Source organism: Candidozyma pseudohaemuli (assembly GCF_003013735.1).
Source record: "Candidozyma pseudohaemuli strain B12108 chromosome Unknown scaffold00022, whole genome shotgun sequence".
NCBI lineage: Eukaryota > Fungi > Ascomycota > Pichiomycetes > Serinales > Metschnikowiaceae > Candidozyma > Candidozyma pseudohaemuli.
Window position 1 is genome coordinate 37538 of NW_020194456.1, and position 21530 is coordinate 59067.

General features: G+C 49.2%; 8 protein-coding genes across 8 annotated transcripts; 2 read left to right on the forward strand and 6 right to left on the reverse strand.

Moving 5' to 3' along the window:
* Window positions 1-42: 42 nt before the first annotated feature.
* On the reverse strand, window positions 43-1782 carry C7M61_005125 (FG-nucleoporin; the record flags this gene model as incomplete). Its single annotated transcript, XM_024860436.1, has 1 exon — window positions 43-1782. One exon carries the CDS (start codon window positions 1780-1782, stop codon window positions 43-45), a length of 1740 nt encoding a protein of 579 aa, XP_024711357.1.
* Window positions 1783-2723: 941 nt separating this feature from the next.
* On the reverse strand, window positions 2724-3239 carry C7M61_005126 (uncharacterized protein; the record flags this gene model as incomplete). The annotated part of the gene is made up of 1 exon (XM_024860437.1): window positions 2724-3239. One exon carries the CDS (start codon window positions 3237-3239, stop codon window positions 2724-2726), a length of 516 nt encoding a protein of 171 aa, XP_024711358.1.
* Window positions 3240-4013: 774 nt separating this feature from the next.
* On the reverse strand, window positions 4014-4748 carry C7M61_005127 (Golgi transport complex subunit; the record flags this gene model as incomplete). Its single annotated transcript, XM_024860438.1, has 1 exon — window positions 4014-4748. One exon carries the CDS (start codon window positions 4746-4748, stop codon window positions 4014-4016), a length of 735 nt encoding a protein of 244 aa, XP_024711359.1.
* Window positions 4749-8440: 3692 nt separating this feature from the next.
* Window positions 8441-9769, forward strand: RFG1 (HMG domain-containing transcriptional repressor; the record flags this gene model as incomplete). Its single annotated transcript, XM_024860439.1, has 1 exon — window positions 8441-9769. One exon carries the CDS (start codon window positions 8441-8443, stop codon window positions 9767-9769), a length of 1329 nt encoding a protein of 442 aa, XP_024711360.1.
* Window positions 9770-13780: 4011 nt separating this feature from the next.
* DRE2 (electron carrier) lies at window positions 13781-14800 on the reverse strand (the record flags this gene model as incomplete). Its single annotated transcript, XM_024860440.1, has 1 exon — window positions 13781-14800. The coding sequence occupies one exon, from the start codon at window positions 14798-14800 to the stop codon at window positions 13781-13783; it is 1020 nt and encodes a 339-aa protein (XP_024711361.1).
* A 977-nt stretch (window positions 14801-15777) lies between these two features.
* On the reverse strand, window positions 15778-16893 carry C7M61_005130 (uncharacterized protein; the record flags this gene model as incomplete). Its single annotated transcript, XM_024860441.1, has 1 exon — window positions 15778-16893. One exon carries the CDS (start codon window positions 16891-16893, stop codon window positions 15778-15780), a length of 1116 nt encoding a protein of 371 aa, XP_024711362.1.
* A 1215-nt stretch (window positions 16894-18108) lies between these two features.
* Window positions 18109-19644, forward strand: C7M61_005131 (kinetochore-associated Ndc80 complex subunit; the record flags this gene model as incomplete). Its single annotated transcript, XM_024860442.1, has 1 exon — window positions 18109-19644. One exon carries the CDS (start codon window positions 18109-18111, stop codon window positions 19642-19644), a length of 1536 nt encoding a protein of 511 aa, XP_024711363.1.
* A 77-nt stretch (window positions 19645-19721) lies between these two features.
* On the reverse strand, window positions 19722-20270 carry C7M61_005132 (mitochondrial 54S ribosomal protein mL58; the record flags this gene model as incomplete). Its single annotated transcript, XM_024860443.1, has 1 exon — window positions 19722-20270. The coding sequence occupies one exon, from the start codon at window positions 20268-20270 to the stop codon at window positions 19722-19724; it is 549 nt and encodes a 182-aa protein (XP_024711364.1).
* Window positions 20271-21530: the final 1260 nt, after the last annotated feature.

Genomic DNA, 21530 nt, shown 5'->3' on the forward strand with positions numbered 1-21530 from the left:
CAAAGACAGAGGGTTTCATGGTTTCTTCGCCAAACAGAATGCCTAATTTTGAGATGCAAGCTTTTTGTCGACTGTCTCCAAGTCCTTCTGCAAAAGCTCATTAAGGTAGCTGAGACCCACCTGCTGCTTGTACAATAACTTCGTCAACTGGTTGACGATCTGGTCAATGTAGTTGTTAGAGTCGGTTCCACCCACACCGCCAGAGCCTTCTTTGCCGTTCATGATGTCATTCAAGCCTCCGTGTATACTACCAATAGACGATTCCAATTGCGAGGAAAGGTCTTCGCTTCTTCCCTTGAGGATAGCAAGACGGGCGTAGAGATCGCTGAGCTTGCCAACAGGGCCATTTGGATCACTGAGGCGGGCGTTCAACGTCTGGAATTGCTTGGAGATCTCTTCTTCTTCCGGAAGCAAGGGGTACCCCTTGAGTTTGAGAATGGCCAACACCGTGGCTAAGCGAAGAAGACGGCGTGAAAGCTTTGTGTGTCTTGCCTTGGCCTTGAGGATTCTGGTTGTATTATCGAGGTCATGCTTTGACGATAGCTGGGTTTGCTTTTCATTAATGTTGTTGAGCAAAATCCTGGACTTGGCCACATGGTCCAACTGTGTCTCTATTCTCTGTGACACATCGCTGAACGATGTGATTTTAATGGGGTAATGCTGAGTGGTGGGACGCTCAGACATGGCGCTGTCCCAATCTTCCGGCGACTCGTTTGCCGGTCTAGGTTGCTGCAAAAGAGCGTTTATCTCTTCCTGGCTGAACTTATTGTAGAAGTGAGTTTTGAGGGCACATTTCGGCGAGTTGGGGTCCCACTGCTCTTTCAACTTGATCAACTGATCGTTGATAGGTGGCGTGTATGTGGAAGATGACGAGGAAGGTGCCTGCTGACTGGATGCCTGGGAGTTGGACAAGTTTGGCAAGTTCAACAAACCGGATTGCTGTGGTTTCTGCTGCTGCTGAGAAGACCACGAGAAGGACGGCTGTGCGTTGTTCACGGTGCTGCCGCCAAAAAGACTGGAGCCTGTGTTGGTGCCGGTATTTGTAGTTTGCTGGGAGGTAGGTGCTGAGTTGGACTGGCCAAACAAACCGCCGCTCTGGGTGTTTTGTTGAGTATTGCTACCGCCAAAAAGACCACCCGAAGACGCGGGCGCAGATGTGTTCAGCTTGCCAAAAAGGCCGCCTGACGTGTTGGAGTTTGTGTTGGTGTTACCTGATCCAAACAATCCACCGCCTGACGAGCCAAGCGTGTTTCCTGTGGCATTGTTCTGCGTGTTTGTGTTGCTGCCGCCAAAGAGACCTCCTCCGCTAGATGCGGGCGGTTTGCCAAAAAGACCACCGCTGGTGTTTCCCGTATTACTTGAGCCAAAGAGACCTCCAGACGTATTGGTGTTGGACTGCTGATTAGGCGCCGTGTTTGAGCCGCCAAAGAGGCCACCAGAAGTGCCTGTATTTGACGTGGAACCTCCAAAAAGGCCGCCCCCAGCAGGCTTATTCTGACCAAAAAGATTCAGTGTAGACTGGGAATTCTGTGTATTGTTGTTGGAACCAAAAAGACCACCCAGTGGAGCTGTAGGTCCCGTACCAGTGTTGCTCTGGCCACCTAGGCTGCCGAATCCGCCCGATGTGCCGGTATTACCCGTGTTGGTGTTGTTGTTGCTTGAACCAAACAGAAAACCCGATCCGGAATTGACGTTTCCTGTGGAAGCCAGGGAGCCAAAAGCTGGCTTTTGTTGGGCACCTCCGAAAAGACCCGTGCCGCCTGAGGAAGAAGCACCAAACATTGAATTGTGGGAGGCTGCGTGAGCTAATTGAGGTTGGGCTTTGTCTCGTAGTGAGAAATCTGTAGCGTTGTTTAGGCGATGTAACGTGCCGCGCACGACCACCCATGGCTGCAAAGGTAGAGAGATTTCAGGTGACGTTTTCCAATTGGGGTTATTTAAATTATTTTGATGGAAATTTTGAATTGAACGGGAATCGTTAATTGACATTTTTGACCAAATGCTTGCTCCTTTTTATTGTTAAGTGTGTTGTTTAATATGGAACATTCTGTGTGGAGCTTGCGACTTCCTCGATCGAATTGTTGTATTAATTACTTTTATTCAAAGTCTTTGTTTTGTCAATCAAGATGGTGGAAAGAGGTACGGTTCGCCTCGAGTAGCCTTATTTTCAAGATCGCTTAACTCACACGATATGATGAATTGCTCTAAGAGCTACCACAAGTCAAAATTACTTCATATTTCCAGTACAAATGATTTATGAGAAATGATTTGGAACATATTGCCTTAATTCGAATTTGATGAATTCGTATAATTTTAAGCCGGATTTGAATGTTTTGCAATTGTTGTACTCCCACCTCCGTTCTCACAGTATTTACGCATTTTCGTGATAGTTACATACTACTGATGAAATTCACGAACTCTGAATAAACACAAATTTGATGAAATTCAAAAGAAGGGAATTAGACTCATTTTTAAACATTACCACTATCATGGAAACTACCAAGCTGATAGTATAGCGTCCTCTGGGTGCCAGAAACCGATAACTAGATGAAACTCGTATCTTTATCCAGCTATACCGATATTCGGAACGATAGACTGCCATCAATTAGAAACTACTCCTTAATACCACTTCTTGTGAATGTTGCCATGCACCTTTCACGCTCTACAAGTCATTCTCTGTATGATTTGATTATGCAAGTAACTTATTTTCACCCCGCCCGAGTCTAGGCAGACTCCTCCAGTTTGCCCTTCAAGAAAGCCTTGGTCACGGCCTTGTCCTGGCCAGTGCCGGTGTAGATAGGGTTCTCCTTCAAGTGGATCTGCTCCTGAGGACCAGGGATCTTCTTCTCCAACTTCAACTTGTCGAACACACACTTGTTGAACACCTTTTCGCTGGCTCTGCAGCCGCCCAATCTATGGTTTTCTTGTTCGAGACATTCGTAGTGCAACTTGAACTCGTCGAAGCAGTGAGTATTCAAGTCCTTCAACACGGAAACGGCACATCTCGTCACTCTTCTGCCCTCCTTCAAACATTCAACGGTACCTCCGTTGTTCTCGTCTTTACACAACATAAAGTCGTCATTGTATGGCTTACACCTGGCGCCAATGAAGAATGCAGCACTTAAGAGTGGAGCTGAAGTCGCACCCACCTCCTCGACATCTGGGACGTCCTTGGGCATTGGGTTCTCATCGACGTTCTCCCATTTCTTGTCGCCGTAGAAAAAGTTTCCGAACCCCATTTTTGCGCTCTATATGTGGGGATATCTGGCTGCTTTGATTCTATCGCTTCAGATAGTTTTTCCTAATCTTGTGCGCGGTCGTGTAGCCACCACTGTCCCCATAGTTAACGCTGTCTTACTAGGCCAATTCGTCGCTGCGTGGTTGGTTCCTGCGGTTACGCGCGCCCTGCGTTAACATGAGCACTAACTGATTCAGCATACTGCAACCATTTTGCAGCCAATGGTTGATGCGTGTCAAGCTTTTAGATGAGGAAAATGATGATCAAAACCGATTGAATTTCGGTATGCGTTTAGACGGTAAGGGAGTATTGAGCGATCGTTCATTCTTGTGAGCCATTCCATGACTCGAATTAGTGGAACACTTTCGTATTTGTTGAGTGGCAGCCTCATAATGATCCACGTTATGCTTGAAGAGTGAAAAGGCCTCACAGGCATTAAGGAAAAGCAGGGAATTAACCTCATTTTATCAAAGACACCGAATGCTTGATGGAATTTGGCGAGAAGGGGAAAATCCACAACAGAAGACTTGAAGTGACCTCCTCTTGCGGCAACATCTGTAATATATCAAAATTAGACCAATCTATCCGGATTGAGAGCACTCACTTCTGAATTCCGCTTCATCGTGTGCTGATTTTCATGACAAATATTCCTCTCAATATCTAGTACATTCCAAGGAAACTCAATTCAATGACAAAGTTCACCACAACATCTGTTAAATGGTCAATTTCGATGCTTCCGAACAAGACCACCGGGGGCACAATGCAGTTGATCTACCTAGCTGGACGAACCAACAATGCGCTGGCAATGAAGCAAGCTCATGATCACAGTATCGTAGCCCTTGGGCTCCTTGCGCACACGGTCTAACGTCTCCTTGATGTACGCCTTGAACTCAAGTTGCAACGACAGAAGTTTCGGTTTAAGCGACTTTTCGAAGAACACGCATCCCTCCTCGTGCGCCTCGTCCAAAATGGCATAGATTTTCGTCGCCGAAAGATACAATGTCGTAAGCGTCAGAAGCTTAGGTTGTAGGCGCTTGACGCTGAGCTCACCGATGTCGAGCCCCAAAAGGGTCTCAAAACTGGTGCACTGCTCGTTGAGCAAAAGGACCAATTTGGCCTTGTTTTTAAGCAAATTGAGCCTCTTTTTCTGCTGAAGCGCCCTCTGCGCCGTATCCCTCGAATCTGCCATGTTTTTCTTTGATGAAACCAACTGCTGGTTGAATTTGCCCACATCGAGCGAAATGTTATTGATGAGTTCGAGACAGCCGCCAATGGACTGGCCGAGCTGGATGAAGCTGGTGTACTCGCTGTTGACAAGATCTAGAAGATCCTGATTGAGGTTTTCTGAGAGTTTCTTGAGGTCTCTGAGAAGAGAGTCGAGCGAGGTGAAACGATGGTTGTCGTAAAGGAACGCGTCGGGATCGAATTCGGGCTTATCGGCAAAGTCATCACGTGTGATGATGGTGGGAAGAACGAGATCGTCCTTGCCGTCCGTGTAGCTTGCGTACATGAAGAAATCGGCCTGGTTTTCGGTGTGATTTCGGTGGTGTAAGTAGGTGAGGTGGTGAGGTGTTGATGTTTGGGATCACGTGCGCAGTCACGTGACCACGCCAACCGCACTACCCAAGGCCCTGGAGTTGATGCTTTTTCTGCTTCTACTACCACACGGATCTGCCCTGATTTGCATAAGCGCAAAAGAAGAGGTGTGCATTGATTGTGTGTCATTATGGAGGTCCCCTGAACACAAAGCAAGAGCGCATTTCCTGGCAGATAATGGAGCAAGCGAACCGGTCCAGGCAAGTGTACACGGTTCAGTAATGGAGGAATACAAGTACGGTCGATCGCCATGCGAACAAGTGGCATACCAGGGTCCCTAAACAAAGCACATTGTAAGGGTGGGTTTCAAGGATTGAAAGAGGCAAAGTGGCAACTTGAACCTGGGCCAGACAGGGTCCAGACAATGACGATAACGGTGTTTAGATAGACTGCACGGGAACGGCCGGAGGAAAGAGTGGGAAGGCGGGAGTTAGGGGTCCGGAGGGGCCGGAGGAGAGCTGGGAATCTCGGAGTTAAGACCGGCGAGTCCGGGAATTCAAACGGCCATACTAAAGTCTTGTTTGTTATGGGTTGACGTGTCAGAAACAGCTCGTGGCTGATGAACAGTAGTAGGCGTCACTGGGGCTGGTGAAGGGTGCAGATGCAGATACGTCTCGCGAGCAAGTGGGTCCTGCACATAAGCGCCTTTACAAGAGGGAGCGCAAGCGCGCCATGCTGACCAGAGCGCAATCTTGAATGGGAAAAGATCGACACCATTTGCATTGACATGTCGAGTAATTTACCCTACTGCTCATACGGGTGCGACTTTGCGGACACGCATTCAAGCGGAAGCGGTTGGACCTTACGTAAATGGGTCTCCGACAAAAATTAATTACTTTTACGGTAACCGTGCAGAGGCTGCCCTCCCCATATCATGTGCCTTCCCCACCTTCATGTCTCCAAGATACCTCGTGCTACAGCGTGCACGATACACGCAGTGCCTGGGCCTGGCGGCGCTGCCTGCAGGAAACGCTACTATCAATTTTTTTTTGCTGTTGTATTTGCTAGGAGAGCCATCATCCACAACCGCAATGGGGTTTCAGCAACCACAGAGAATGGTCTTCTCCATATTGTGAAGGTTAAAAGGCTGGCGATTCAACCATTATGGTGCGGCGCATCGCTAATCAAACAACACTAGTCGCCTCGCTCGCACAAACAATAGACCCTGCTCTAGCAGACTAAGCAGACAAAAACGGCTACAACTACTCTGGCGACGAAATATTATTAGCGGTGGTGCCGCGAACAAGTAAAGCAGCTCTGGGCTCCGCATATTCGGCTGCGTGCCAACGGCGTCCAAGCCCTCTTTCGGGGCCCCGGATCTTCATCCGTTCAAGGCGGTAATTCCGCTCGGGGGTAAGCACCCTAACGGTTAAAAAGCTTGAAAAACAGGTTCGAAGTATCCTGGGAATGCAGGCGGCCTAAGCCCTATGGGCGCTGGTAAGGGGGGTTTTGTTCCAGCCTTCGTCGATGCACTCGTGCAGCCTTTCACCTGCATGTGCTGCTGCACCTCCTCACCGTCATGCACCACCTCAATCCCAGCGTACATGCAGGACACAAGAAGAACCCACATCCTAGCACCTTTTTTTGCAACCGCCAAGGCAGCCAAGGACAACATAAACAGCTTGAGCTGGGTTCAGACCGAGGCAATGTTTTTGTTTGTGTTTGTCAATGGATGGCCTGGAAAATGGCGGAGAAGACCATGTGAATAATGGGGGCCTGAAGCTGGCTGTAAGGGGTCTAGCGTGTTCCAATGAGGTGACAGCAAAGGACGGCTGAAGAGATGGAATTCACTGCTTTCCTTTTTTTTTGCTTTTCGAAATGGATTCATGGCTTGGAGGCTCGGCTGGCTTGGAAATGTGGTCTCGGAGATGTCATGGCTGCCTACCCGGAGCCATGTGCTGGAAAACCAAGAGATTCTGGAGTTTCTCCGCCTCAGCTTTTCGGAGCCACAGAGAGTGCCCGGGATCTAGAGCTAACATGGCGATCCACACAGCACGTTTTGAACAACCGTCTAATTTTGCTCATGTTGCATGCTTGATAGGTTACGATCACGGAGCTCGATCGCATTGGTGAGACCCCGATCGTCAACAAGCACGGACGATTGCATACCAGCTTAGACATCGCCAGCGACGGGATTTACTATATTGCTTCTCCCTGGGAGAGCACCTCGACAGGCGGTGGCTTAAGTCGAGATCAAAGCAGCGAATTTAATCGTAGCATAAACAGTGGGAGCTTGGAGCAAATACAATTGCCATTCTCACCACAAAGCCCAATTGTCAGTATCTGGGGCCCTGCTTCGGCGAGCGAAGAAGGCGACAATGAGCTAACGAACGCCCTCGGCATGGTCAATGGCCAGGCATTATAGTCGAAGCCAATTGCGTTCAGTAGATCACACATATTTGCGAGAGAATTGTATGGATCCAGGTACGGATACGAAGAGTTCTCGAATAGGAAGGGGAAACGCTTCCCAAGGCGTTGGCTCTTCTAGAAACGAAGTCAAAAGTTAAAATGTTTACAGAGGAAGGCGGAGAAGGTGGAGGGTTCTGTTTGGGAATAGACTCCGAGACACATTTTGAGCCTCTGAACTAGGCTAAAGCAACAAAGGTGGATCCCGGCGATTTAGCTGCGCTTTTTACAGGCCACAGACATACATCAAAAAAAAAAAGGGAGGAGGAGGAGGAGTAATTTTTTCCGGGAAAAAGAAGATAGCAATGGCATTGTTTTTTTTGGGCGGTGTTCATCGAGGGGATGGAGGGGGGGGAGGCGCTTGATGAAAAAGATTTACTAAGGTTGACGAGGCGCAAAAAAAAAAAAAAAACAGGGTCCCGGACCCTTCTTGCCGGTTTCGGGGCAGCTTTCTGCAGGACGGACGACTCACAAACAACACAGCACCTAAATGACTCCAACATGGCGGGCTTTTTTTTTTTTTTTTCGGCGCCTTGGACTGCTGGTCGGCTCGGCTGCTGAGAGATGGAGACGAAAGCCATGCACCACCTGCATTAACGTACACCGCGGTGGGAGGCCGCTCCTGCAGCAGACCCGTGTCCCCAGCCACATGAGTGGCCTTTAGCACTGAGCATGTGCACATAAGCAACCATATGCGGCATGGTAGAGGAACTTGGGGAGAGAGGTAGAGAAAAAAAAAGAGCCAGAGGATGCAGCACGCATCATGTAGCGCACAGCGTGCATTGCAGGTGCTGCAATGCATTGCATATATGCGCGCGCTCTGCACGTCTTTCTTCTCACAAACAGATGTCCGTTCTAAACCCGCTGTCTATGTACAGCGAAATGACGCACCATCTACACCTTCGCAGCATACTCAAATATAAAGTCTCGGGGTGCTCCACTTTGGGTAAATTCGCTCCACCTTTTCCCATCACTCAGACCCCAATTAGTTTCCCGCTAGAAACTCAACCGCTTTTTGTTGTTTCCCTTTTGAACCTTCATCCTTAGCACCCACCAACTTTACCCCCCATCCATCTCAAACCCCCCACCACCAAAAGGAGCACTCGAATCTCGCCTGCCCCGTTTTCCCTAAAACCAACCGAAAACCACCAAAACACCACCACCTCCCCCCACCAACAACGGCACAGAGGTGCTCGACTGATGTCCACAGCAGTATTCTACAATCAAGACCCCCTTGGCGTGGAAGAAGCTTACGCTAAACATCAATCCTCCCCGCCGGCCAGTGCCAGCCAACAACCACCTTTGCCACCTTTGGCCCACCTTATGCCCCTGACTCTGAGCTCCTCCGCCCAGACAAACGCCTCCTCCTCCGGCCCCCAGCTGGATTTCATGTATCCGGTAGTCTCCCTGGCCAGCTCCTACCCAGGCTACCAAGCGCTGCCGGAAGCGCCTCCCCAGAACCCGAGCTCCTACCATCTGAGCATCAACAACACCCCGGCCACCCCGCTCAACAGCAATTACACTGCTTCGTCGGCCATGTTGGCGCCTCACAACCAGATGCCGGGTCCTTCTGGGCCCATGATGCCCCAGCATCCGCTTGCGGGCCAAAACCACCCAGTTCCCTTTGCAGGTCCTCCGGTGCAAGAAAAGTGCACTTGCAAGCTGAACCCAAACCGCATTCCTCGTCCCAGGAACGCGTTTATTTTGTTCCGTCAGAAGTACCACCAGCTGGTGCTTGACGAGCTGACGGAGGCAAAGACGAACCCCGAGGTGAGCAGAGAGCTTGGTCGCCGTTGGAGATCGCTTTCGCCCCAGGAGAGAGAACACTGGACCAACTTGGCGGAAGAGGAGAAGAAAAACCACGCCAAAAAGTATCCAAACTACCGCTACACGCCCCGTCGTCACGGTAAGGGTAAGCACTGCCCGCTGTGCCAGCAGAAACACTTGAGACAGGCACAGATGAACCAGCAACAGCAGCAGCAGCAGCAACAGCAAAAGCAGGCGGTGATGCGGAGCTCTGTGCTGGAACAAGACGGGTTGATGTCGCTGCGAAACTTGCAAAAACTGCCATTGAATCAACTGCTGTCCTTTGCGCCGCAGATGCAGCCTTTTGGTCTTCAGCAGCAGTACTCGCTGGGCCAGCAGTCGCTTTCAGGGCAGCCATTGCAGCAGCCATTGCAGCAATCACAGCAGCCTCAACAACAGGGCAATCCGTATGTCCTGCTGCAAATGGGCCAGTTTGTGTTTCAAAGCCCATTCAACCAAGTGGGGCCTCAATTCGGCTTTCCTGAGCAGCAGCAGCAACAGCAGCAGCAGCAGCAGCCACATGGCTCGCCCCAGCAGCAGCCCCAGGGACAGCACCCAAACGACAAGATGGGATTTGCTGATATGAACCAACCCCACTTTATGGGCTACGAGCAGCAAGGCACCCACCAGCAAAGATTCAACTCTTTGCCCACCGCCATGAGCGGTGGATCCTACAATGGGCCCGAGGTTTACATGCAGCCTCAGGCCCCCCACCAAAGATGAGATTTTATTAATATGAGACTGGCGCTCAAGGAGAGATGATGACGAAATGTACACTATGTTGCCGGGTATCGGCTTTCAAACAAATGGGAATCGCAGCTTGCTGGGGCAGCACACGGTAGAGCCGGTGTTCTTGGCGCCAGCAAATGCCTCCCAGGGTAACCACGAGTTTGTAATTTCTGTTCAGCCGAGAGCAGACCAAATTAATACTACTGTACCTTATTGTAGGCCAAGGCCACCAAAAAGCCCTACTTCGCTATACTCTACGTACGCCAGAAGCTGTGCATGCTGCACGGTATGGAGAAGAATCGGAACACACAAATAACTCAAGCCCTTTAGGTAACTCCCAAGGCTGTTTGGTATGAAGAGGTAGAGATGGCGCAGCATGTGCTATGTGAAGGTTGCGAGCCCGCCCCCACGCTGCATCTCCAATGGACTGGACGCAGGGTCTGCATACGCAGCCTCCTCCTCCATCGATGCCCTGCTCCAAGACGCCTTTGCAAATGACCCAAATTCCACATATCCAAGCAATGCTGTTTTTTCTCTTTCCAGCGGTCCCCATATCGCCACAATCGGGCTTCCCCTCCTTTGCCCTACCGCTCCTTCGCTAAGCTTCTCCCTTGCAGAACCACCGTGCCGAAAGGACCCTCTGTGTCCATTGTTCACGGTTTCTTCAAGGGTTCTTGTATCTGCACAAGCCAAGACGATGTTCCCTCTTGGACCCACCATTGTGCTCCTTGTGCTGGCTGCCGATCGTGCGGATGCAGTTGCAACCTCGCCTCAGAGCCACCATATTCTCATTTTCACGGCTCCCCTCTTGCGTATACGGCAATGCACGTTTTCAGTCACTTTTTTTTTTCAAGCCTTTTGTTAAAGCCGACTGTCCCCTGTATCCTTCCCTGTATCCTTCCCTGTATCCTTCAACGGTATTTTGCCGGCAAAGCTTATTCTAGAGGCACCACCGCCATGCTCAAAACCGTACTCAGCATACCATACTCAGAACATTTCCACCATAAAGTCTATTTTCCACCCACCGTTGATGCCCGCTTACGTGCAACAATGTATTGTGCCTCCCCTTGGCCTCCTCTTGTGCTGACGCTCGTGCCAACGCTAGATCCGATGTTTCTTGTTTTCTCGGCTGGTGAGCATGACAACGGCCTTGTGTTTCTTGTCGTGACTTTATTTTCTCCTTTGGTGGCGTCCCTGCGGACTTGTTGTGCCTGGTGCTTGTTGCCTTGTTCTTTGACAAAGCCGTTTGTCGTAGATTTCTCCTAGTTGGGAAACGCTGCTACGTAGCCTTGTCGCCGTGTTTCCCCTATCCCACGAATCCGCAAACCTGGGTTCACAGGAATTCCTCGTTCCTTATAATTTTGTTATATTTGTTTTTTATTTGTTTTTTTGAAATTGCTTGCTGCATCCCTGCCGATCCCATGGTTCGCTTATCGCCAAAGAAAAAGAAGGATTGTACCTGGCTCGCTTTTATTGTCCATTATTGTTGAAGCCGTGTGCCTCGAGGCAGCCGCTGGTGAACATGGGTGGTGGAAAAGCCCCTATTTTTCTTGATCGCTGCCGATATGGTGGACTTGTCATCCACAGATGTCTGCGCTGAACAATAAGAAGCCTCCATGCCACGCCAGATTGACGTTGACAGACCAGAGGTGAGGAGGTTTTGGCACCTGAATTTTCAATAAAAAAAAAATAATCTTTCAATTCCCCGTTTTCTTGGATCCAGCCCAATCCCTCCCCAACGTTCAGTTCTCCACCACCCTAACCGGCTCACCGAAACAACATCAAAACGGTAAGCGACATCGGTCCCAGATTCCCCGAGGTGCTCCCAACCACAGGGGATCTTTCGCTGCGAACCAGCCCATCTCCTCATAACCGAAACCTTACCCCTTCTGGGTGACGTCCTTCGATGTTGTCAAGTACTGCGCCGCTGGAGCTGCTGCCAGATGAGCATCTGGTACGAGGTTGGTTGTGAACCATGGCCTCCAACAAAGAGCTCCTCATAACCTTATCAGCTCATTGCAGGCCCGAGTGCCGCAAAGGCAGCAATGTTGGTGGTTGTGAGCTGGTAGTCAACTATTGTTGGCGAGCCGGCAAGATTGCGCTGGTTGTCATGGAGACGGTGCTCCAGGGACCCATGGCGGGCCCGTGCCCGTAACTTTTTCAATGGAAAAGCAATGGACCTGCCATTCTCTTGGGATAATAGCATCCATTGACGAGGAATTAGAGTGAAGCACGGGCAATTAAGGTTACATTGTGTGTTGGGAACAACGGCCTGTCAGGGGGTGGGCGGATCTATTTTTCTCTTTGACACTGTCTAATCATCGTTTTTGGCCCCCGGATCCGGTTTCAAACGAGAACCGGTTGCTATGATCAACGAGACGGTTCTATCTCCAGCGTAAAAGCGCCATACTCGCGCTACGCAGGCGCAAGGGAAAACAGGGACTAGGCTTTGGACGCAAGGAAGGGTTTACTGGCCCAGGGCTCGCTTAAGCACCAGGGCTCTTTCAACCGCCAGGAGAACTTGTCTGACGCTCCATGCATGGAACAATAGGGTGTCTCAATTCAACGGGGTGTAGTTTTTGATGTACAACAATTTGAAGAAAGGACTTTTTTGCTCGACTCGACCGACTAGGCCGCCCCCCTCGGTGGCTGAATCGAAAAAAGAAGCACAGGGTGCTAATACGAGATGCACAGTTGGAGCCGTTAGGCGCTGAAACATGAGAACAATAGCGTGCTGCACGCTCGTTTTAGAGCCTACTGCCATGCATGCATGTTTGACGTGAGAGACCAAGTGAGAGATATGCGGTAAAACCGCCGAGCAGCTATGGACACTGAGCCCCTAACAGGATTTCAGACTAACCGGGCCGCCAACCGGCGGGCTCAAAACCGGGAAACAACCTTCTGGAAATGTTGGATCAGCATATGTCTTTGTGTATTTGGTTCTTCAGGGGGTAAAAAGTACAGGACAGGTCTTCTGGGTATACCCTGTTCAACTAGTCTGGGGCTTTTGTTCAGAAAGCGGCACACAAGTTGCTTCTGCTCCAGACGCATGGCGTCTCAGCCACAAGATTCGCTGCATCTGTAAGGTTCCACATGAAATAGGGCGGCTTCGATTTACTACAGGAGTAGTCAAGGCAGGTATGTTATTTGAGTTGGCGGTTAGTTTGCTTGCGCTTGGGAAAATAACCGTTTCGAATATGCAAGTGGAGGCGTCGGTTTCGGAGGCGGTGCCGAGATTTGTGGCGCCACTTAGCGCAGGTGGTTATACGGCAAATGTCTCAAAACAAGTGTTCGAAGTGATGGGGGTGACATGGGTGATTGGGGGGAATCGATGTGGTATTTATAGGGTGGAGAATTTTCTGATTGGATGGAGTGTGAATTTTGATGAAAGTGGGCGGAGTGTTTGTTGAATAAGAGTGAGTGCTGACAAATGCTGTATTAGTGCAGTGAAAACAAGCTCAGACGGGTATTACAACGCATGGTTTAGCGATTTGACTACTCCATTATTTGTTCCATTGATTGTGGTTTAGTTTCAGATTACATGTCACAAAGCATTGACACCCTCATATCGACACCAAATGAAAAAGACACATATTTTGGAGACCGGGTTCTCGAGATGGCTTTCAATTGACGCTTTCAAATGAAGGTTTCAGCGAATTATGGCTATAAGAATCAGTCATATCAAAAAATTGTTGATATTGTCACCATAAGCACAATCTTCAATGCCACCATAACAAATTCATCCGATCAAATAGCTTGACTAAATGTCAGTCCTCAGTCGAAGTATACGAAACACATTTGTTACGTTAACGGTGAAGACCATATTGAAAAATTTCACCTCGCTATTGGGTGTTAAGTTTGACATACCATGCTCCTCAGGAAAATATAATATACAATTACATTACCAGCGTTCGAACTTACTGTTTCTTGACGTTAGACCATCTACAACTCCACCGATAAGCAAACCTCTACTCAACACTCTATCCAACCGTTTATTCCCTGATGCTAAATATCCTCGCCGAAGCTGTCGATGGTGATGGCCTCTCCCGGCTTGAATGGCGGAAGCCCAAGGTATGGGCAGCCGTCACAACGGAAGGCGTCACCAAGGGCACACGAGCCGCAACCGCCCGTCTTGCCCTCGACAGTGAAGTCAATCTCCGTCAACTCCTCTTCGGTGAACTTAACTTTGTTTTTCTTAAGACGTTCCTCGATCTTCATGGCCTCCACAGTCGCCAGCTGCGCCATCTTACCCAAGATCGAATCCTGAAGCTTCCTGCTGTCGTCTGTCTCTGCTTCCTCAAGCTCCTTGAGTCCACAGGTACAGTCCTTACAGGCCTTCCGTCTCTTTTTCCCGCTTGGCAACTCACACTTCTTGGGCACAATCACGTTCACGCGATCTAGGTACAGCAGCTCCTGACCCAAAAGCTCATTCTCGTTGATCAAGTCGTCGCCCTCGTCCTCGGACTCCTCGCTAAAGTAGGCCAACTTGGTGCTCTCTAGCTTCCTCTTCATCGCCAGATCCTCGTCGTCCGTGTTATCCAGCGTATCCGTCATGGCAGATGGCGACGTGACCGCCTTTTTGAATGCGGTTTTCTTGAATGTGGGCAAAGCCTTGCCCGTGTTGTTTGAGGTCTTCTTCTTGAGAAGCACAGTTTCAGCAGCCGGAGCTGGTTTGACCCACAAGCCGGGCTCCTGGACAATGAAGCCCGCCATGAGAACATCAAGGTCCTGGTCCGTGGGCAAATCGCCCAGAAGCTGGCCTCCTTGCGCCAAGGTGTCAAAAAGCTTGCTTATGAGCACAGGGGCAATAGCCAAGTGGTTTTCATTGGGGTTCACGTAGACAATGTTATCAAATGCAGCGTCTCCAGCTTCAACGGCGCCAGAGGCAAAACGATCAATGATGTGTTGGGTTACCGTCGCTGAGGGGAACTTGGAAGCAATGTTGGACTTTGTCAGTTCCACAAGCGCTTCATCTGTGACCACCGTCGGGTGGAGAAGCACCAAAACTGACGGAGTCTTGTGCATATCAATAAATATAGGATGTGGTGGTAAAAAACGGGTTTGATGACCAGTTCTCGCTTTGGTGGTTAAACGAAGGGGTTATTAGTCAGATGCAATCGGCCTAGACGTGTTTTGTCGATGCTGTGGTCAAGGCGGGTCTGCTTCACTAGAAGTGGGAAAAGATCAACTTTTTTTTATAAAATACAGCTGCCTCTAGGAAGGACGGAAATCTTATCTTTATATATTAGTCAAGCATTTTTTTCTCTGGTTAGGGTGAGCCTACCGCGGCCTGCACACAGGACACAAAAAGAAAGAGGGCCCTCACCTAATCGCTGGTGCACGGGTGTAACCGCCAGCCGCCTTCCACCACCAACCAAGGAACCTCTTACCTTTACGGGTAAAGATTTCCGGGGGCATCAAGTGAAAAAAAAGTGATGTATTTAAAAAATCCTTAGAAAGCCTTTATCGTTTAAATTGAAGAAAGTTCGTTTCAATGCAAAAAACGTCCTGTCCGCGGTGACCTTCACAAGACCCATTATTGGCTCATTTCTCGTGATTGTCTGCTGACATGAGCATATCTGTCAGCACGACAAATGTTATTTTAGTCACTTGTGCATCACGCCAGAATCATCCAATTAAAGGAGGGTATAGTCATCGGACGGAATTTTCTTAGACATGTAGGAATTCGAATCAGATGGTGATTACTTTGGATGAAATTTGATATGTGATTTGTTAGTGAAAAACGTCAAAATTATGTCAAATACACTCATCAGCAGATAATATGGTCAGACGAGATGCGCTAACTTTTAAGGAACGCTTCCTGAAACGGCGCCTGTTTTAGTTTGTAGATAGATCAGATAAGCCATGATCATTTTAACGGTGATGCATGGGTGAAATTTACCTCCGTTTCAGACCCCATCTGAAACCACCCTTTATAAAACCTTCATCTCCTACATCATCTTTCATCTTTTGTCGATTATATGTACTAGCTACAGCCGTGCCTAGGAGGAGCTCTCGCCCTCCGACATGGTTGTCTCTTCAATGTCTGTTTCGTCATTGTCCACGTTCTTCATGATGCCTGAGATTGGCGGAAGAACAGTATTGACCACCAGCGACGACCGCAGCGTGTGGGTGGAGTTGGTATTCTGACTTTGCTGCCGGCTATGGCCCCTGCTGTCGACGAGTTTCTGCGGCGACGAGAGCAGCATGAGTGAAAACACAGCGTCTTGTTCCGAGTCCTGCGGTGGGCTGTGCTTGTTGTTGAAGCCTACGTTGATGGGAGGAAGCCGCGGAGCCTCCTTATCCTTCTGCGGGCTGCCTTCAAGGCCAAGATGGGACGAACGCCTGCGTTCACTGATGGAAAAGCTGCGCCGCTTCTCTTTCAGGCGAGAAAAGGCCGCCTGCAATGCACTTTGAGCACTGGCATCTGCCTCGGGCGATGGAATACGTACTCGGTCTCGTTTAAAGTCCGGCAGCTGCTGAAGTTTCTCGTGTGATTGACTGGAAGGCGGAACAGGCAGCGCCTGGAGTGTCTGTAGGTTCAAGTTGGCTCTTTGCACCAGCAGAGGTGTGCTTTGGAGCCGGGGGCTCATTTTGAGCATCTTTGTGGGCAGTTCTCGCGTGGTGGTGAAGGATTGGTCCAGAAAGTCAAGTTTGGTAGGAGCAATCTGGCTCTTGTCGTGACCTTTCACTTTGCCCAAGGCCGTGCTCAAGCGAGATTTAAGCTGAGACGAGATTTCGGCAAGCTCTTCCTTGTTAGGGCTCTGATCGTCGTTGAATAGGCGCTTGCCCGGACTGAAGAATTGTGGAGTTCTAAGCATCTTCAGACGGCGGGGCGTGTCCTTGTCGTCGGAGTCGTAACCGCCATTCTTGGGCGTTTTGAGCAAGTTGGCATCATTGGAGTTGAGTTTATAATCTGGGGATTTGAGCAAGCCCGAGCTGTCTCTCTTGAGCCCGGGACTGAAAGGTAGCTGGTCTCCTGGCTGCTCAGGGGTAGCTAGAAAAGCCAGTAATCTCTTCTTGGCTTTCGCCGCCGGCGGCGTGGAAGGGACGTCCAACTTGACGGATTTAGCGATTTTGGGCAGCGAAACGGGCGTGCCAGCGTTATGGGACGTCATTTAAAGGTAATGTCGTTTGATGTGATGAGATTATTGGGGTGTTGCGTTGAACAGCAATGATGGTGAATTAAGTGTTCTTTTGAGGGGGAGGCTTTGGATGTCGGGACCTCGGTATATTCTCCAGCTTGGGTTAATCTATGGATGTGAGCCGGATTTATTCTTATACGGCTCGATTTTGCTATTGTTAACCGTGGCACAAAGTTTCGGTAGCGCAGCAAGTCTTAATATAGCCTCGAGTGTATCAAGACAAAATTATACGAGGCAACGCCAAACAAAAAAATAAAAAAAACCGTTTTCTCTCAAGTTCAGGAACTACACGTCGTGACGTGAAGCCGGTTGTTGTTTCAGCTCTTGTTTCGTATTCACTCTAGTGGAGCAAAGGCTGCTCCTTGGACACGAGGATCTAGAGTAGCAATTTGTGGGGTAGAACGGGTTCGTGGACGGATTCTGAAAATCAGCCAAAAGGAGGTCCAACACGAAACAAGGTTTCTTATATATAAGCCTAGGGTCGAGACAAAGGCTGGCTGGTGAAGGGTGGGGAAGAATGTTTCAGGTGTTCACGGTGAATCACAACAAAAACATGGCTGGCGGGCGTGACGTGGTGCACGTGACAAGTCAGGCACCACCCTGCGATTGTTTGGTGGGAGGGGCAGAATGACGTAATTCTGCTTTCTGTCTGCAGGAAACAAGGACACCTCCCCTACCTGGCCCAACGCTTCTTTGCCTCCTCTTTCATGTCACGGTGGACCCTGGGACCACTTCTGGTGCATCAGTACCAAAAAACCCGAAAAGCGGCGCGGAGACAAGGGAGTCATATCACGTGCTCCAGATCACGTGAGTGCGCACGGGAGCACCGGCACATGACCCTACGTGCACACCAACATCAACACTTCAAAACAAACAATCTACTAACCTTTTATGGCTGAAGTCAACACGCCGTCAGCGGCTCAGCTCCTCAAAAGGACGCAACGGCTTTCCATGAGTGGTGCACGCAGGACCTCAACGCACCGTGTTTCTGGAAGCTTCGAGGCGTCTAGTAGAAGGAGATCAACACTTCTAACTACACCTGCTACAAATAGACGCCAGAGTCTCTTCAGCAGCGTCATTGCCCCTGCATCGTCACAGCTGGCTACGCATTTATCTCACCAGCAGCACAGGAACCCACCAGCAAAAGTAATTGACCTTCGGCCACTAAATGACAAGGCGTACCTAGAAATGCTCATGGGAGAGATCTACGATTTCTTGGTGGCTAACCGGTTTGAACTCGAGATGAATCACGCGGTCTCAAGACGAACGCTTCAGCTGCCTACCCAGAAAGAGTTTGTGTTGATGTTTCAGTTTCTATACCGCAAGATCGACCCTCATTTCACCTTCACGAAATCGCTAGAAACAGACGTGATCCTGGTCCTTCGCGCATGGGAGTACCCTTATACCGAGCACTTGAGTCGAACGCATATCAGCTCCGTGGGCCAGTCGTGGCCAAAATTCCTTGCAATGCTCTACTGGCTCATGAAGCTCAATTTGGCTCTTCTGGGTCTCACAGAGGATGACATGATCGCCAGCGATGATCCCTTTGATAGGCTATTCATCAGGTATACGCATCAGTGCTACGGTGCTTACATTGACCAGCAGGAAGACTACTCTGGGTTTTACAAGGAACTAGAGACGGAATTCGACGAAATTAATGCAAAGACGGTGAGGGAGCAGGAGACGCGGTCTCAACGGTTGAAAGAACTTCTACAGCAACGTGAGGAGCTCAATGGGAAGGTTTCGGAGCTCAATGAGGCCCACGCAAAGTCTAGAGCATTGGAGAATGACCTCAAACAATTTTCGGATTACATGAACAAAATGAGCGACCGCAAGGAGAAGTGGGGAGATCTTCTCAAGCAGATGGAGGACGAGTTGACCAAGCTCCAGGGCCAGATTCTGGAAATGCAAGAGGAGAAGAAGAAATACGAGGACCAGCTCACGGCCAAGGGACTCTCCGCTACGGAAATCGACCAGCTGAACATCGAGAGAGACAGACTTTCCAAAGCAATTGAACGCACTACAAACAAATTGAAGGATACCCAGCAGAACATTGCCGACCAGGAATATCAGCTTCGACTGAGCTGTGACAGTCTCATTAATCTTGTCAGCCAGTACAACTATTTGACTAGCAGAATACCCGTACAAGAGTATCTGTTTGAGCTAGCGGTCAAGCAAGACTTGGCTCAAACGGACCAAGAGATAAGCGCTGACGATGTCTTGACGAAAACCCTTCGGGACGAGAAAGTCAAGCTTCTACAGTGCCGTTCAGCGCTCACGCAAGAGCTTCGAAAGAAGCAAGAGGAGAAACTCAAGCTCCAGGAAGAAGTGGATCAGCTCCACGTCAAGATCTTCGAGCAGAACGAGTTCCTCGATGGCATCAAGGCCAAGTGCCGCAAAACCATGCAGCTCTATTCTGAGGCATACGATTTCATGATGACAGATAGCAAAACGTACTCGGCCAAGATCGAGAAGCTCGACCGCGACTTGCAGACGCTTCGTCTCCGAGTCAACACAGGCATCATCGAAGCCGAGAGTACTATCAAGAGTCTCCGCGTGAAGAAACAGGAAACCGAGTACCGCATCAAGGAAGAGAGGGAAAGCCTCCACCGGACGGTGCTGACCATAATAGACCAGGTGCTCGATTTCAAGTACGCAATACAAGAGGGTCTCGACGAGCTCGACACGCTCGCTTTCCAGGAGCTCGAGGCCCAGGAGGACTAATGGACATGACTATGTATATTGGGATGCTCTTAGAGCAGGAATGCAACGGATATATATACAAGAGGGCGATACGTAGCTCAGAACTCGCCACGCAACCACTGCTGGACTCTCTTTTCTCTGTCTTGTCTAGCAAGCTTTCTTTTAGAGGACCAGGCTTCCTTGACGGATTCCAACTCACTAAGCACCTTCTTCTGTCTATCTTTGCTGATACCGGTGATCACATTGACCTTGGTCTTGTCGAGATTGAATTTCTGTGCTAGTTTGGAAATCGTCCATTGGTTGGCGTCCTGCTGTCTCAATTTGAGTATTTCTCCGACCACTTCTGGGGTCAACAGGTAGTCCTTCAGTTTCTGAACACCGTATATGAGCGGCATATCCGCAAGCTCCTCCTCAGAGTAGACTTTCCATTTTCCCTCAAGGTACTTAAGACGTGGATCGTTTTTGGGCAAAAACAACTGGGGTGTTTCTTTGTATGATGGGGCAGATGCTGGAGGGTTATATATGAGGCCGTCTTTTTTGACCGGTTTCAAGTTGAATGCTGATCTTTGCGCATTGAACTTATTTCTGGGCTGTGATTCGAAAGGGAGGCTCTTTAACGAGTACCTGCGTGTTGCTGATCTGAGCATCTTGGGTTGGTTTGATGAGCCTGGAGGTTTGTGTGGTGAAAAAAAAAATCACCGGGTCGTGTGCGCACAGTATCAAGACCAGGTACTATCGGGATGGGTTTTGGATATAAAGGGGAGGGGTTTGGGGGTTGGTGAAAAATTTGTTTTTGGGCAGTTTGGGGAGATTTAGATGGTAGATTGGGTTTCGGAAGTTGGAGGTGGAGGTGACTTTGAGTGGTACTGTTGTGTACGGGATGAGCAGAGTGCAAGAGGTTCACAGAGGTTTGATACTTTTGGGGTGCAAACGACTATTTTCTCAACATTCTGTGATTAAGAATACAGTTCAGTGTGCTTGGAGAGTTTTTTTCTTTTTGGTTTAGAGTTGAGTTTGTGCTCTATTACCTTCATGATTCGTACTGGTCAACCACAAATATGTCATATAGTTACACTTGTGCTACCGAAACCTAGACTGGAACTAGAGCATCAGAACGCATAAGGAGACGTTTGTTGGTGAAAATAAGTCTGCTCTTTAATTTCCAGCTCTGTCGTGAAACAATCATCCTAGCACGGCCTTTTCGCAGCCATTACTACTATAAAGACAGTGATGATGGTCAGTTTAAAACATCCGGAACAGCTAAAAAGCGATCTTTTTCTCTCCAGTGTTTCTCAGCTGTTAAGAATCAGCAATTAGAAATCAAAATATAGACATTACCAGAAAACTACATCGGTTTACACCACACAGTGGGCATCATACAGACAGACTCAATGATAGTCACAAAGAACCCTCTACATAAGCTCGCCCTTGCTTCTCTCCAAAAAATTCAACAACACCCAGGGCGGACTGAAACCACAAAGAGTGCAACAGAAGACATTGCACGGTGTTACAGAACAGAAGACATTGCACGGTGTTACAGAACAGAAGACAGTGTACGGTGCACCACAACACAGAGGAAGACACAAAACCCAACACACAAAGTCTAAAAGGTCCACAAAAGCGTCAGATCAAAACGCCGCATGGACCAGGGTAAACAACAAAACAGCAAGCGTTGAGCCCAAAAGCTGGATACACCAATCTTGATACCCTCTGTTTGGCACCATCGAGACACTAAACGTCTGACTCGACAGACACAAGAGTGCCCATTAAACGATGCACTTAAACGGCACGATCCTGGAATTCCAACATCCATTTATGGTATGACCTTATTGGAAGTCCTAGAGATCCGTCAACTGGATCAGGCAACCGGTTGAGATCCACCCCACTGAATCCACAACTGCCTCCAT